The sequence below is a fragment of the Drosophila subobscura genome, chromosome J, assembly GCF_008121235.1.
Source record: "Drosophila subobscura isolate 14011-0131.10 chromosome J, UCBerk_Dsub_1.0, whole genome shotgun sequence".
NCBI lineage: Eukaryota > Metazoa > Arthropoda > Insecta > Diptera > Drosophilidae > Drosophila > Drosophila subobscura.
In genome coordinates, this window is record NC_048532.1 from 21,420,399 (window position 1) to 21,433,002 (window position 12,604).

The 12,604-nt window shown below is 45.0% G+C and overlaps 1 protein-coding gene across 2 annotated transcripts in view; it reads left to right on the forward strand.

Moving 5' to 3' along the window:
* The window catches only part of LOC117895190 (homeobox protein araucan), a 34,534-nt gene extending 32,869 nt beyond the window's left edge, over positions 1–1,665 (forward strand). Inside the window, exons 5-6 of one of the 2 annotated variants that reach the window (XM_034802669.1) lie at positions 42–507; positions 943–1,665. In XM_034802669.1, coding sequence (XP_034658560.1) covers positions 42–507; positions 943–1,315 — 839 coding nt within the window. In that variant the 3' untranslated portion in view covers positions 1,316–1,665. Of the gene's footprint in view, positions 1–41 lie in introns of both variants that reach the window. The other variant, XM_034802668.1, reaches the window with a different exon arrangement.
* The last annotated feature ends 10,939 nt before the right edge of the window (positions 1,666–12,604 follow it).

Here is a 12,604-nt window from a genome sequence, read left to right on the forward strand (position 1 = left end):
AACTTCACAGTGGGAAATTCTTTTGTTCTCTGTCGCCACAGATGTGACCAAAGAGGAGGAGGATGCCATCGATGAAGATCAAAAGTGCATTGGCCAGGCGAACATCCTACGCGCTGGCTTTGGCTATCCTTCGGCTGGTCCGGGCTATCATGGTGGCTCTGGTTCTGGCGGTGGCCATCCGGCTGGCTACCATCCGTACCATCATCAGCATCCTGCCTACTACCAGCCACAGCAGGGCATGCTGGGCACAGCCTTCCACGGCGGAGACGTGGCCAACAAGCTGACGGAACACAGTGATCCAAAAAACCAATTAGGCCGGGACTGTGGCGTGCCGATTCCAGCCACCAAGCCCAAAATTTGGAGTTTGGCCGACACAGTTGGCTGCAAGACCCCACCGCCGGCATATATGGGAGGCCAGGTGCTGCCACAGGGGATGCCGCAACAGCAGCAGCAGCAGCATATGCATCAGCAGTTGCATCCGCAGGTGCAGCAGCAGCAGCAGCAGCAGGAGAACATGGGAATGGTGGGGAGTCCGGGACAAGCGCCGCGTGCCCATCAGCCGCAGGAGCAACAGACACTGCCGATGGGGAACACTCATCATCATCATCTGTTCAACGGAGCACCCTACTTACGGCCGCATACCACGGCCTACGGGGGTTTTCTAGGGGCTACGACGCAACAGCTCCATACTACGAACAGTGCCCCACCGTACAACAGCAATACGCAGCAGCAGCAGCAGCAGCCCAGCCAGCAGCGGAGCAGCAGCACACACAGTTCCAGCGGCACACATACGCCTACCATCCATACTACGGGAAATTCGAACGGAGCTATGGGCATCCTGCCTCAGGCGCCAACATCAGCTCAAACCCAACAGCAGCAGCCGCTGCAGTTCACGGCCCATCGCCAGGGGGGACAGCAGCATCCGCAGCAGCAGCAGCACTCGCTGCCATCTCAGTCAATAGTGAATCCGCGGGCGATGGGGTTTCTCGAAGCCCAACCCGATACTCCACCCCAAACTCCGCCGAATATGAAAGTGTTGAGCGGAGCTTTGAGTCTCCTTCCTACCGCTTCTCAAGCCCCTATGACCGCTACTTGTCGCAGTAGCAGCAACAACAGTAACAACGGTAACAACGGCAACAACGCCTTCAATTTTGGCTCCAACTATCCGATGAATTTCTCGGCACGTCTCGGTGAGTACTCCCCCAGAGATGAGTACAGCAGCGGGAGCAGCAGCAGCAGCTCATCCTCGCCCCAGCTGCAACGCCAAGAGGCGGCCATGTTCAAGCCGTTGCTCTTCAAGAAGTACACCAACTAAAACCACAACTAAACACCTACTACAACGGTAAATCTATTTACTATTTGACTAACTGTCTGCGGAGATTCCACTCATGCTACCAGAGGGGTTCCACACCAGGCAGATTTAATATACAACTGGCCGACGGGTTCGTGCAAAAAATATAATGAATTGTGTGTAATATTTAATATTAATATTAAAAAAAAATATATATATAACATTAGTTTGTATTTATCATAAAAATAACTTCAAGTTTCATTAAAGTTATAAATGAATTGTCTTAATGCGTATCTAGAGTATTCGGATCAAATGTTTCTCTTCAAAACTGCAATTTAAGCTAAGTAAAAACAAAACAAACAAAACAAAACAAATAAAATATAAATTACTAAATTAGAACAATAAGATTATACAAAAACTGTGATACATTTTTCATTGTCTAACAGACTTCAACACTAAACAAAAAAAAACAAAACAAAAACACCTTCTTCGTATATGAACACCATATAATCTAAATAATTTTAAATCGTTTAATAAAAATTCTTTATAATCATGAAAAATAGTTGAAAATGCCTTTTATGGACTGGGATTGCTTGGGAGCGTAAGTAAAATATTGGAAAAAATCTAGGAAACAGCATAAATAACACTAGAACCGAAAAAAGAAAGGATAATATATATTTGACGATTTTCAATGGGGAAGAAATATTTGTTTTTCTGCATACAAATTATACAGAACTTGAAGCTGCTCTGAGTACAATGACTGCCACAAGTACCAGCTATAATTATGAAAAATGAATGACATTAAAAGCCCCTGCCACTGCTGCAGCTAATGGATGCCACTTGTAAAACTTATAAAACATCAAACAAAATTCAGCCACACCTGGTCTAACATGATAGAAACGCGTAAAAACATTACGCTAAATAGTTATTGATTATTTTTTATGTTTTTTAATGCATACGCCAACAAGCACTTTTTGCCTGAAACTTTGGCTAATTGCTTGCCCGCCTCTAATGCATTGCAGTGTGCCATAATTTATGCAATTTTCGATTTAACATTCGATACGACAGGTTGTCTCAAAAGCGAACCGAAGCATTGCGATGCTTTTGCATTTTACATTCCGATATTGACAATTAAATTGACAGTTTTTGTTTTGCCAAAGCACAATAAACATGTAATATTGTTATACTCATTAATTAATTTCGGTCTAGACGCGAAAACACACACGCACAAATGTCTTACATTTTAATTTTAGTGGCGCAATGTCGAAATGTGGCGGCGACACACGGCTGTGTGACACATGTAATTGTTGGGTTTTTTGTGCCCCTATAGAATGTAGAATTTATTCGGACTTTATGCAGATGTTTAGAATAGAGAGGGGAAGATTTTAAGATAGAATTTCGAACACACAAGCTGATTTAAACACTTCCGATTTGGGTTGCCATCTTATCTTGCCATTTCCTATGACTAAACTATGACCAAACCACCCACAAGTTTGAGCCGTTCCAATGGGACATGTCTGCCTTATTCGACTGTGACCAAGTTTTATCGAGCATACGCTGCAAAACAGACTACACTTGGCATCATTTGGTGTACATATTTGTACATACTTTTGTGTACATATGCGTACATCTACGAGTATGTTTGTGTGTATGTTTCTTCGTTTGTTTGTTTAGGTACTTCCAAGTTGGCGTTTATGGTGACAACAATTTGTAACGACTATCGGCGATTGATAAATTAACATTAAGCAGTGGCTCGATTATGCAACAAATTGCCAATTCAATTGAAATTGACAGCCGGCGAAGGCCCGGCCCAGGCCCGTCCGGTAAGTTTCGATGAGCCGAGACAAGCGAAGACCGAATTAGCCACGGACGCTGCTCGTATTTGTAAGTGCAAGTGATTAATTTTACTCTCTTGGCTTGACACAGTTTACCTATGTACACACACAGATTACCTCGAGTATATCCCCGAGTTTGTATGGGACAGGTAGACATGGGAAGGAGGACGCCATGCAGAGTGGCGCTCTTGTAGTCATCTGTCAGTGGTGCTTATGGCCTGGCCCATCTACATATTTAGTAACTAATTTCTTAAACGGTTTTCTGCAGTTCTATGCCCCATCAGCGGGGGCATTAGTTCCGTTTCGTTTCAGTTTTAGTTCCCATAGTTGAAGCAGAGGCCAAGTGCCTGTGCCTTATATGGTTTACGAGATGTTTTACAATACCTAAATGACCGAGCGACCGACCGCAGTGGGCATAAAATGTACCCATTACATGCGAGTATGGGGCCAATCAGTAAGCCGGTCAAATTAATCGTATCTCATGGCATCTCATCTCATCTCATGGCACGTCGAGTGGCCGGCCAGCCAGAGGTCCTTCGCTCTTGTGAAGCGATCTCATTTATGGGTCATAAACCATGGGATCTGCCCCAGCGCAGTGGTGCGCCATGAGCGGCTGCTCCGACTGTGGCTGCTGCTGTCGCAACCGTTTCCATTTGGTCAACATTCTCGGTATTGTTTCGGATCGGTCACCAGCGGCGAGGATATACACATATACATACGAGTATACGACAGTTAACTTATCTTGCATCCACTTAACGTCTTGCGGCCATAAATCAATCCTATGGCCAAATGCTCGATGGCAGCCAGCAGGCGAATTAATCACTTTGAAAATTGTTACCCATTTGGAAACTTGTCGCATTTACTTTCCAGCCACACAGATATAACCCGTTTATGCCCCAGAACGACGAGCGATCCCTGGTCCCCAGGTTCCCCCTGTTCCCAGGGCCTTTCGTGTGTGGGCAATCCTTCAACACCATGTGAAAATCAAGGTAATTTATTATTGACAGTCGCAGTAGTAGGTACTATTGTGATTAGTTGCCTTCTTTATGTTTAGGATCGTCATCTCAGACGAGAAATCTCTCTGGCCGGTGTCCACTGCCGTGAAGGGCAGGGCAGGGCTCATCTTTTGGGCATTCAATCATTGTGACGCATCACAATTCGCATCCGCTACAAGCTCACGAGCTGTCTTATGGATAGATAGATAAATTTGAATGTTGTCTTCTTTTAAATTCAAATACTTTATGGTTTCCCCCAGCTGCTTTCTGCTTCTACCAACTTTATGCTGCATGTTTTCAATGAAAACCTTTTATCCCTTTATGAACTTTCTCATATTTTATGGCTGCATCGTATATTCCAAAAGAAAACATGTAAAATGTATGTGTTAAAGGGCCAAACGCTTGTTCTTGAGTCCTTGAGTCTGTTTGGCCAATTAGCAGCCAGTCAGAGCCAGAGCCGGAGTCCTTATAGATTGCACAGAATATTTTATTAAATTTTCACAAATTTTCATATCAATCGAAAAATATTCACACTCAATTATAAAATACCAAAGACACACAAATTTGCACAAAATAATTAAGGGAAAATTCCAAAGATTCGTTTGCATAAGTCCCCAGCATTTGTGCCGGAATAGAAATCCTCCCCCGTACCCCCGCTAACTCCCACGAGTGTTGCCTTTGCTGCAGTGGAAAAAGGGCGTTTGAAGGCATTTTCGGTGGCAGCGACAGGGGAGAGACTCTGTTTCAAGACTCTACAAGAATGCAAAGTGTCATTTAAGTGAAACAAGACGAGAACAAATATACAGCATCATAGCAGACGCTGGCTCTACGACGGAGAAGAAGCCGGTTCCGTGTCTGTGAGTATGGGTTTGGGGCTGCAACGAAGGAAAACATGCCTTTGCCTCAGCCCTCCCCCCAGCTAAAGGCCCAGCACAGCCCTTTTCCTGTGTGTGTGTGTGTGTGTGTGTGTGTGCAGCGGCATCCTTAACCACGCAGCTTACTTACGCAGCTTCTATAAATTATAGCTGCCGCTTGTCATGTACGGAAATCCCTGTGTCAGTGCAGCCGAGATGCCAGGCCAGCCAGGCCAGCCAGCCAGCCAGCCAGAGAGCAGGCTCTGCCCTTGACAGAGTCGTTGTATGGTAGATGGCAGGGCCAATGGTTTGGTTTGGTTTGTTTTCAACAAGATTAGAAACTCGTTGGCTGCGACGCACAAAGGCCGCCCCAGGAACAATTCGAGCAGACACATCTCGCAACTATAACAATTAATATCCTGAAATTGCATCGTGACATGAGTGTGTAGAGTGTCTATTCCGGCTGCTGCTTGCTGCTGCTGCTGCTGCTGCTGCTGCTGCCATGCAAAACGAAGGCTGCCAAGGACTGGGGCGCACATGGGGGCGTATACGTGATGGCGTATGCTAATTTCCCTAATGCTTCACTCGACAATGAAGCGCTTGTACTTGAGTTATAGACTCGATTCAATGAACATACACACATCCCTTCCAGCAGTGTGTCTACCCCGAAAATGCAACGTCGAATCCTGAACACAATTAATTTCTTCCCTTTCAGTCCTTGGATTTAGTCGCATGTTATTCTATTTATTAATAATAATAATGAAGAGCTGGCTACTGCGGCTTAAAGTGAATATGAATATAAGATTTTGCTGGTGGAATATTGGTTTATAAATTCCCTCTTTATTTACATATAAAAGGCTTATGATCGTGCCACAAAAACATACGAATCTGCGTCATAGAAAAGTATAAACCAGAGACCCATATTTCCGTGGCTATATACAGTTCGTTTATATACGATTTGTCACTGTTTTCCCATTGCATAATTAATTACAGGCCAACCATGGACATTTCATCATCATCTATTACAATCCACACGCCGCGGCTTAAAGTCATATTTAATGGACGTGTATTGCTTGCGATCAATCATGACCGTAGCTCGGTCTGTCCGTGTGTCGCAGACCTTTAGAGAAATGAAGAATTAAATATGAAAAAAACAACTAAAAACGCCTACAATATGGGGGACCCATGACCACCTTTGTCACAGCAACAGATTATACTTGACACAGGCAGCGGGTACACCACTCGAAGCGACGCGCATTGACTCGACTCCGAGGCGAGTAACAAATGTATATTTAGACAACTGTTGTCGATAAGACAAGCTAAAATAATTATGACCATTAGGCCACACATTAGGCCCTGCGACTGTTTGCTGTGTGTGATCTTCGGGATGTGTCATTGATCGTCACACGCACCTTGGGTGTGTAACACAAATAGCTGAGAGCCGAGAACTGCGTTTCATTTGAGAGTGCATTTATCAGGTTGAAAGTTCGGTAATACTTTTGAGCGTTTACTGAAACTTTGAATGGGATTCTTTGTGCCGGAAACACCACCAAGGTGAAATCTATTTAATTATGCGGGATTTTGGTTAGCCCAATTTATATGCAATATCTAGAATTTCTCACAACTTAATGAGAAAGTTTTTCTCCACACACACAAAAATGTCGCCACGTCGTCTGCGGTTCTGCTAGTGTCGGAAGAAAGGTCGCTTTTTCCGGGAATCGCCTTTGGGGCATGCATTTTATGAGCCTGTCTGTCTGATTCTTAGAGCAGGTATTTAAGATGCCCTATCGGGTTTCAGCATCTACTTGGCGGTCTAATTAACATGACAAAGAAATGTCACGTGTGGAAATTTATGGGACAGCGGAATGGGCTCTTTTTTTCTGGTTCTGGATGCTGCAAGGCTCTCTCTCGCTCACTGCAGATGGCCACGATAATATTTACGATGCCGTTTGATTGGTATACCAATCGATTTCCTTTTGCCGCCAATATTTCAACGGGTCCATCGCAGGGCCTGACCGGCTGGCTGACTGGCGGCCCAAAGTCTGGGCCTCAACATAGTTCCTGGGGACACAGCACTCAGCCAATTTCATTGTCATTAAAACAGCTAATTTTATTATTCAGCTGACATTTACTATCTGCAGGTTTGTCGCCGCCGACGTCTCGCCCCTGCCACAGTCCCTGCCCCATCAGAGAGCCGACAACTCGAACCCGCAGACATGTCGCAGCTCCAAGCTTCGATTGAATTCGATTCTATTTCGCTTATCTTGTTCCGAGTGTGTTCTGGTCATCCATGATTTGTATTCATACATTCCCCGTGTAGTGTTTGAAATAAATTTAAATTGTGTTACCGATTTTGAGGCCCCTTTAGATTATGCGTTTTGTTAGACGATTTCTCTTATCTTAATGTGGTCGATGGTTGCCAACGAACCAGCCAACCAGCCAACCAGCCAGCCAACAAATGTACACACTAAGGAGACAGAGTGTCTGGCCAGTCCGAGTCCCAAGTCTGGGTAGTCCAGCCAGCTCCGTGCTTGGGTCACACACTACTATCGGAGCGGTACGGAACGGAGCATTGTTTAATGGAATTTTCTTGTAATGCGTTCTGAAATCGGTTTTTAAAGTGCGGGTCCAACATTTAATTTGTTTGTTAATAGTTTCGAAATGTGTGCACACGCGGCTGCACCCCAAAAGTCCAGTCGTGGGTTGGTCAGTGCCCAGTCCACAGTCCACAGTTCCCCCTGGTCAGCATTGTATCTGTATCCCTATCCTGTCTGTTTACACGGCTCTGGGTATATGCATATCTGCCCTATAATAAAGCCAGTTGTTGCTTAAATCGGGCGTAAGCGAATCAATTCTCATTTTAATTTATTGACACGAACACAAGCGCCATTGCACAGGACAATGCTAACCGGAGTCAGTCCTGGCTATGGCTCTGCCACTGACTCTGGCTGTGGTCCTGCACGGGCTGGACACGGGCTGGCTGGCTGGCTGGCTGACCGTTCCCCTGTCCAGGCAACATTGCACCAATTATACAATAACTCGACTACAATGCAATTTGCATTGTGCTGCAAATTGGAACTCCGATGTCCGACTCTGACTCTGACTCCGACTCCGACTCTGAGTACGGAGGAGACATCCCCGATGGCGATGCGCATTTATTAAATGCGCATTCGCCCCGTTGCTCCTGCCTTTTCTGCACTCCTGCCATTGCAGTTTTCCCTCCAAATAGGTAGTACATTAACTGCAGACCGAAATATGCGCCATCCAATTTCCATTTCCATTCCCCAATCAATTTTCTGTATTGCCAGATGTACTCATGGATCCACTCTTGTGGCCAGCACCGGCACCACACGGGAATGTACGTGCGGGCCTCACATAATTATTTATTGAATTTACGTAGCTGCGTATAATTTTGTTTACAGAATGGAAGTTCGGACATTGGCTACTGGGTGAATTGGCCATCTGACATTTAAATGGATTGGAATTGAATTTGCGACCACTCCCTGCACTTTCTTTAATACTTTAAAACCTTAAATTGAAACCTGCGAGTTCTATTTGCATCGCTTAGTAGTCTAAATAGATCATTAAACTCTTAGGAAATGGCTCGTGAGTGGCTTCATGTATTATCTCTCCTGCAGAGATGTTTTCCCCCGAAACTCGGGGGCCTGAATAATTGATGATTGCTTTTAAAATGCGCCGACATGTGACTGTTGTCGCCAGCGGAAGACAATTTTTTACTTGCAGCCGAAACATTTACACTTGCCGGCAATTAGTTTACGGAGCGAAGCTAATGCCAGGCAGCAGGCCCAGCACCGAGAGCCCCGAGCCGCGAGCGCATTGTCTCAATTTGTTTTAATCGATTCGAGTTAATTTCCGAATAGTGTTTCAAGTAGTTTTAGAAGAAAGGGTAGCAGAACCCCTTACACATTCTGAAATGAAACTCCTACGAGCATAACCCACCATCTGTTAATGATTCTCCCATGATGAATTTCTCGCAATTAGAATAAATATTTCACAATTAAATAAAGGATGCCAAACATTCCTGGGCGCAAGAGGGCAATCTAAACTATCCCCCCGCGTGGAGTGCAAATAAAAACTTGGTGCACAACGCACGTTGACATGTCCCAGGGGAGATGTTCCGAGATGTTCCGCAAAACGCAGTACACGAGATGAGGCACTAATTACTGTACAACGCTCGAATAGGCAAAAAGAGAGCGCGCCGGCAGCGGCAGCGGCGTTGAACACTATTCAAGTGCCTGTCAAGGTGCGTACGTAGACATATTTCAGTGACGCACTGTGCGATTCGCAAACTAATCTGCCATATATTACCGAGGACTGCCAGCACTGCCGACAGGTACTTTAGGCGAGGGTCCGGGGGTAGGGCTAGGGCTTTTGGTGTGTGTCCCTGATGATGCGGAGGCCATCGCACAATTCGCAGTTGCACTTGCTGTGTTTGGCCTTAACTCGTCCCTGCTGCCACTCGTCAAAATGATTTATTTTTGATAAATTACCACACCGTGCTGCTCCACTAGAGGCGCGACGTTGCACGCAATTTGGTAAATGATTTACACGGAATGACACGGAATTTAATTTCGAAATTCGCAAATGCTGTTGCTCTTTGGGTGGCAAACATGAATCTCGCACTTATTTTTCGTACTGCGGAGGGCGCAGCGACATGGCACCCAATCGGTGGTACACACACACAGTTCCCTCCTCGGGGATAAGTAGACATTATTTATAATTGTGCTATCATAACAGTGCCTGTCCCCTGTTTCTTGCCACAATGGGGCATGTAATTCTCCATCGCACACCACGCCATTTATAGTCGCATACAAATGTAGTTCCTTCTGCGCCAGTTGGACAAATAAAAGTGTTAAATGCTCTAAGGAAGCTGTCATATAAATTAACGTATTCCGTACGTCCCTCCACGAAACAAATGTATTTGCATTCGTTTAAGTCCGCAGTCTGCGGGGATTGTGAGCCACAGGAAAATGTTAATTAGTAGACGGGCGAAGCAATGCCAGATGAAGGAATGATTTGTTTGCTTTTTGCAGTGCCTAATTTTACGAGTATTTCGCAGCGGAGGTTTTCAGCTATTAATGCAAAATAAAATAGACAAAAAAAGCAAATGCTAAGAGTAACTTTGGGGTTTGGTTGTTCCTCCTCTAAACACAAATTTAAATGTATTTATTTTAACTTTTTTGTGCATTTTTGTGCTAGTTTTTAGCATCGCTACTTTCAGGGTAGAGCTTAAACCCTTGAACTAAATTGTAATTGTCTGATGTGCAGGTAAAATGTTAATCTGCAGAACACATCTCATGTCTCAGGAGAGACAAAAGTTTCCAAAACATTCTGCCATGAAGGAGCTAATAAAAAGTTTCTGTGTGCAGGCCAAAGCACAAATACAGCAAGGGATGCAGCGCAGAGGCAGTCAATTGGGGGAGGAAGGATGCTGCAGCAGGCAGGAGTAGGAAGGACACTGCAGCAGGCAGCATACTGTACTTTCAGTTGAAATTTAAAATTTGTTCTGTTGTTATTTGAATGCTAATGAGCTCACAAGTATTCGTAAAAGTTACTTCTGTTAAATGTCTACTTTAACGGAGACTTCTTCACCATTCACTTTTGTTTAATGCTCAAGAATGACTTTGATGTTCCCGTAAATTCGGCTTGAATCTGTCTTTATTTGTTTAGCTGTGTGTGGCGTTTCATTAAGTGATCTTAGGGAAGACAAATATGGACTGAAGCTACGAAAGTACCCAATAATTGACACACACCATAACTTTTCCATGTTTTGGATTGCAAATCCGCAGGAGAACCCTTCAGAATATGGTTTCTAGAATGCCGTTTCGTATCTGCAACTTCTCCAAAAAGTATTTCCACCCTCCTTAGTATCAAATCTCTAAATTGTTAGCCTTAAATCATTGCAAAATATTAAAAGATCGCTGCTCTATGCTCACGCTTGAAGGCCCAATTCAGTTGGCACATACCAACATGCCACAGGAGCCAAGGGGCAGAGTCGTGACGCATGCCAACGGCAGCTGTCCATACAAAGCATCTACTATACTTCTAATTGTCATGCCCAAGTCCCCCCAGACCCGACCAGACCAGACCCCAGACCCATCACGCGCGCGAGTGTGAGTCGCGACACCGATAATAACTAGATACCAGAAGTAGTGAAAAGTGTGTGGAGTATCTGGCGATACGTGAGTTCCGAAAACCAATTGGAAAACAGAAATCACGTCAATTGGTGCGACAATCAATCGTGACTGCGGGATGTCAAAATGCCGCCAAAGGGGAACGCACGCGCAAAGAATTCAGAGGAAAGGGTCGCCTGCAGGTCGGGGCAGTGCCAGTCCGGGATCTAGCCTAGACTGCCGCACCGACTTGGGCTTTGATGGAACGTAAACGGCACTTGAACCACAAAGGGCACCGATTTGTTGATTTGTTGATTTGTTTTGAAAAGTGAGTAAATAACTATGTTTCCATTTATGAATGTTTGGGTAGAAAAAAGATGTGTTGTCGTGTTGTGTGTGCGCTCGCGCGCTTTTGTTCTGTTTGAGCAGCAATTTCATTTTCGAGTGGTCGATAAGATGCCAGGTGCCGATACGATATCTCTGTCCACTGATAACGCCGCACACTGATTGGTGCACCGAGTTGGAGAGTCGTTGTTGGAGTCCCCCACCCGCAGCAGCAGAGCGACTCCAAGGTGTCTACTTTTTGTTGGGAACTTGCAGCCAAAATGGAGTTTGTGTTGGTCACAAAGTGTGTGCAATGCATGAGGATTATTGCAATTTGTAACAAAATCTTTAGTGTTGAGAGAGACTCCCCTTGGAGGCAGAGGACAGAGGCAGAGACAAAGACAAACACAAACAAATTCATTTAAAGCAATTTGCACCGAGTCCTTTGCCGAGCTGCTTGTTCCGGTGACTTTATCGTTTATTGTTTCCAAAAGGATTTTATTATATTTACGAGGAGTATAGTTGTGCGCTCGGTCTCTCTCCCGCTCCGAGTGTGTGTGCTCTGGTGTGTGCCTTCAATTTCAAGAAGATTTTTCGCAGCCTCTACCCAAACACGAGAGTTGAGGCAGGCTGTCTGTCTGTCTCTCTGGCTGTGTGTGTGCCACATACTGAAAAGCGACAATTTCATGTCCAAATGCTTTCCAGGTGACATGAAACAACACTTAAGGAGGCAGCAGTCTGGGGGCAGCTAGGGGGTTGCCTGCAACACTCTCGTGCGTGGATTCTTCCACCTGGCCCACGCCCCCACACACACACACACACACACACACACACACACACACACACACGGAGAGCCTGCAACGTGCATTAGCAGTTGAATTCGTAAGGGGTTCTGCCTGCCTGCCTGCCTGCCTGTCGAACCGATTCGCATCCCATCTGGTGTCAAGGAGCAAATATCTCTCTCAGTGCCGAAAATCTACATTTAAATTGTTTTCAATATAATCTGCATGTCCGGTCCAGTAAGAATTTGTTCAAGCAAATACGAATAGGAATATGAATGTGTGTGTGTTGTGTGTGTGTGTGGCACACAGGTATGTATGATGATGTGTGGTGCATGGACATGTGCAACAGTTCCCATATCATTCCCATATTAATTTAAAGGCTACAATCC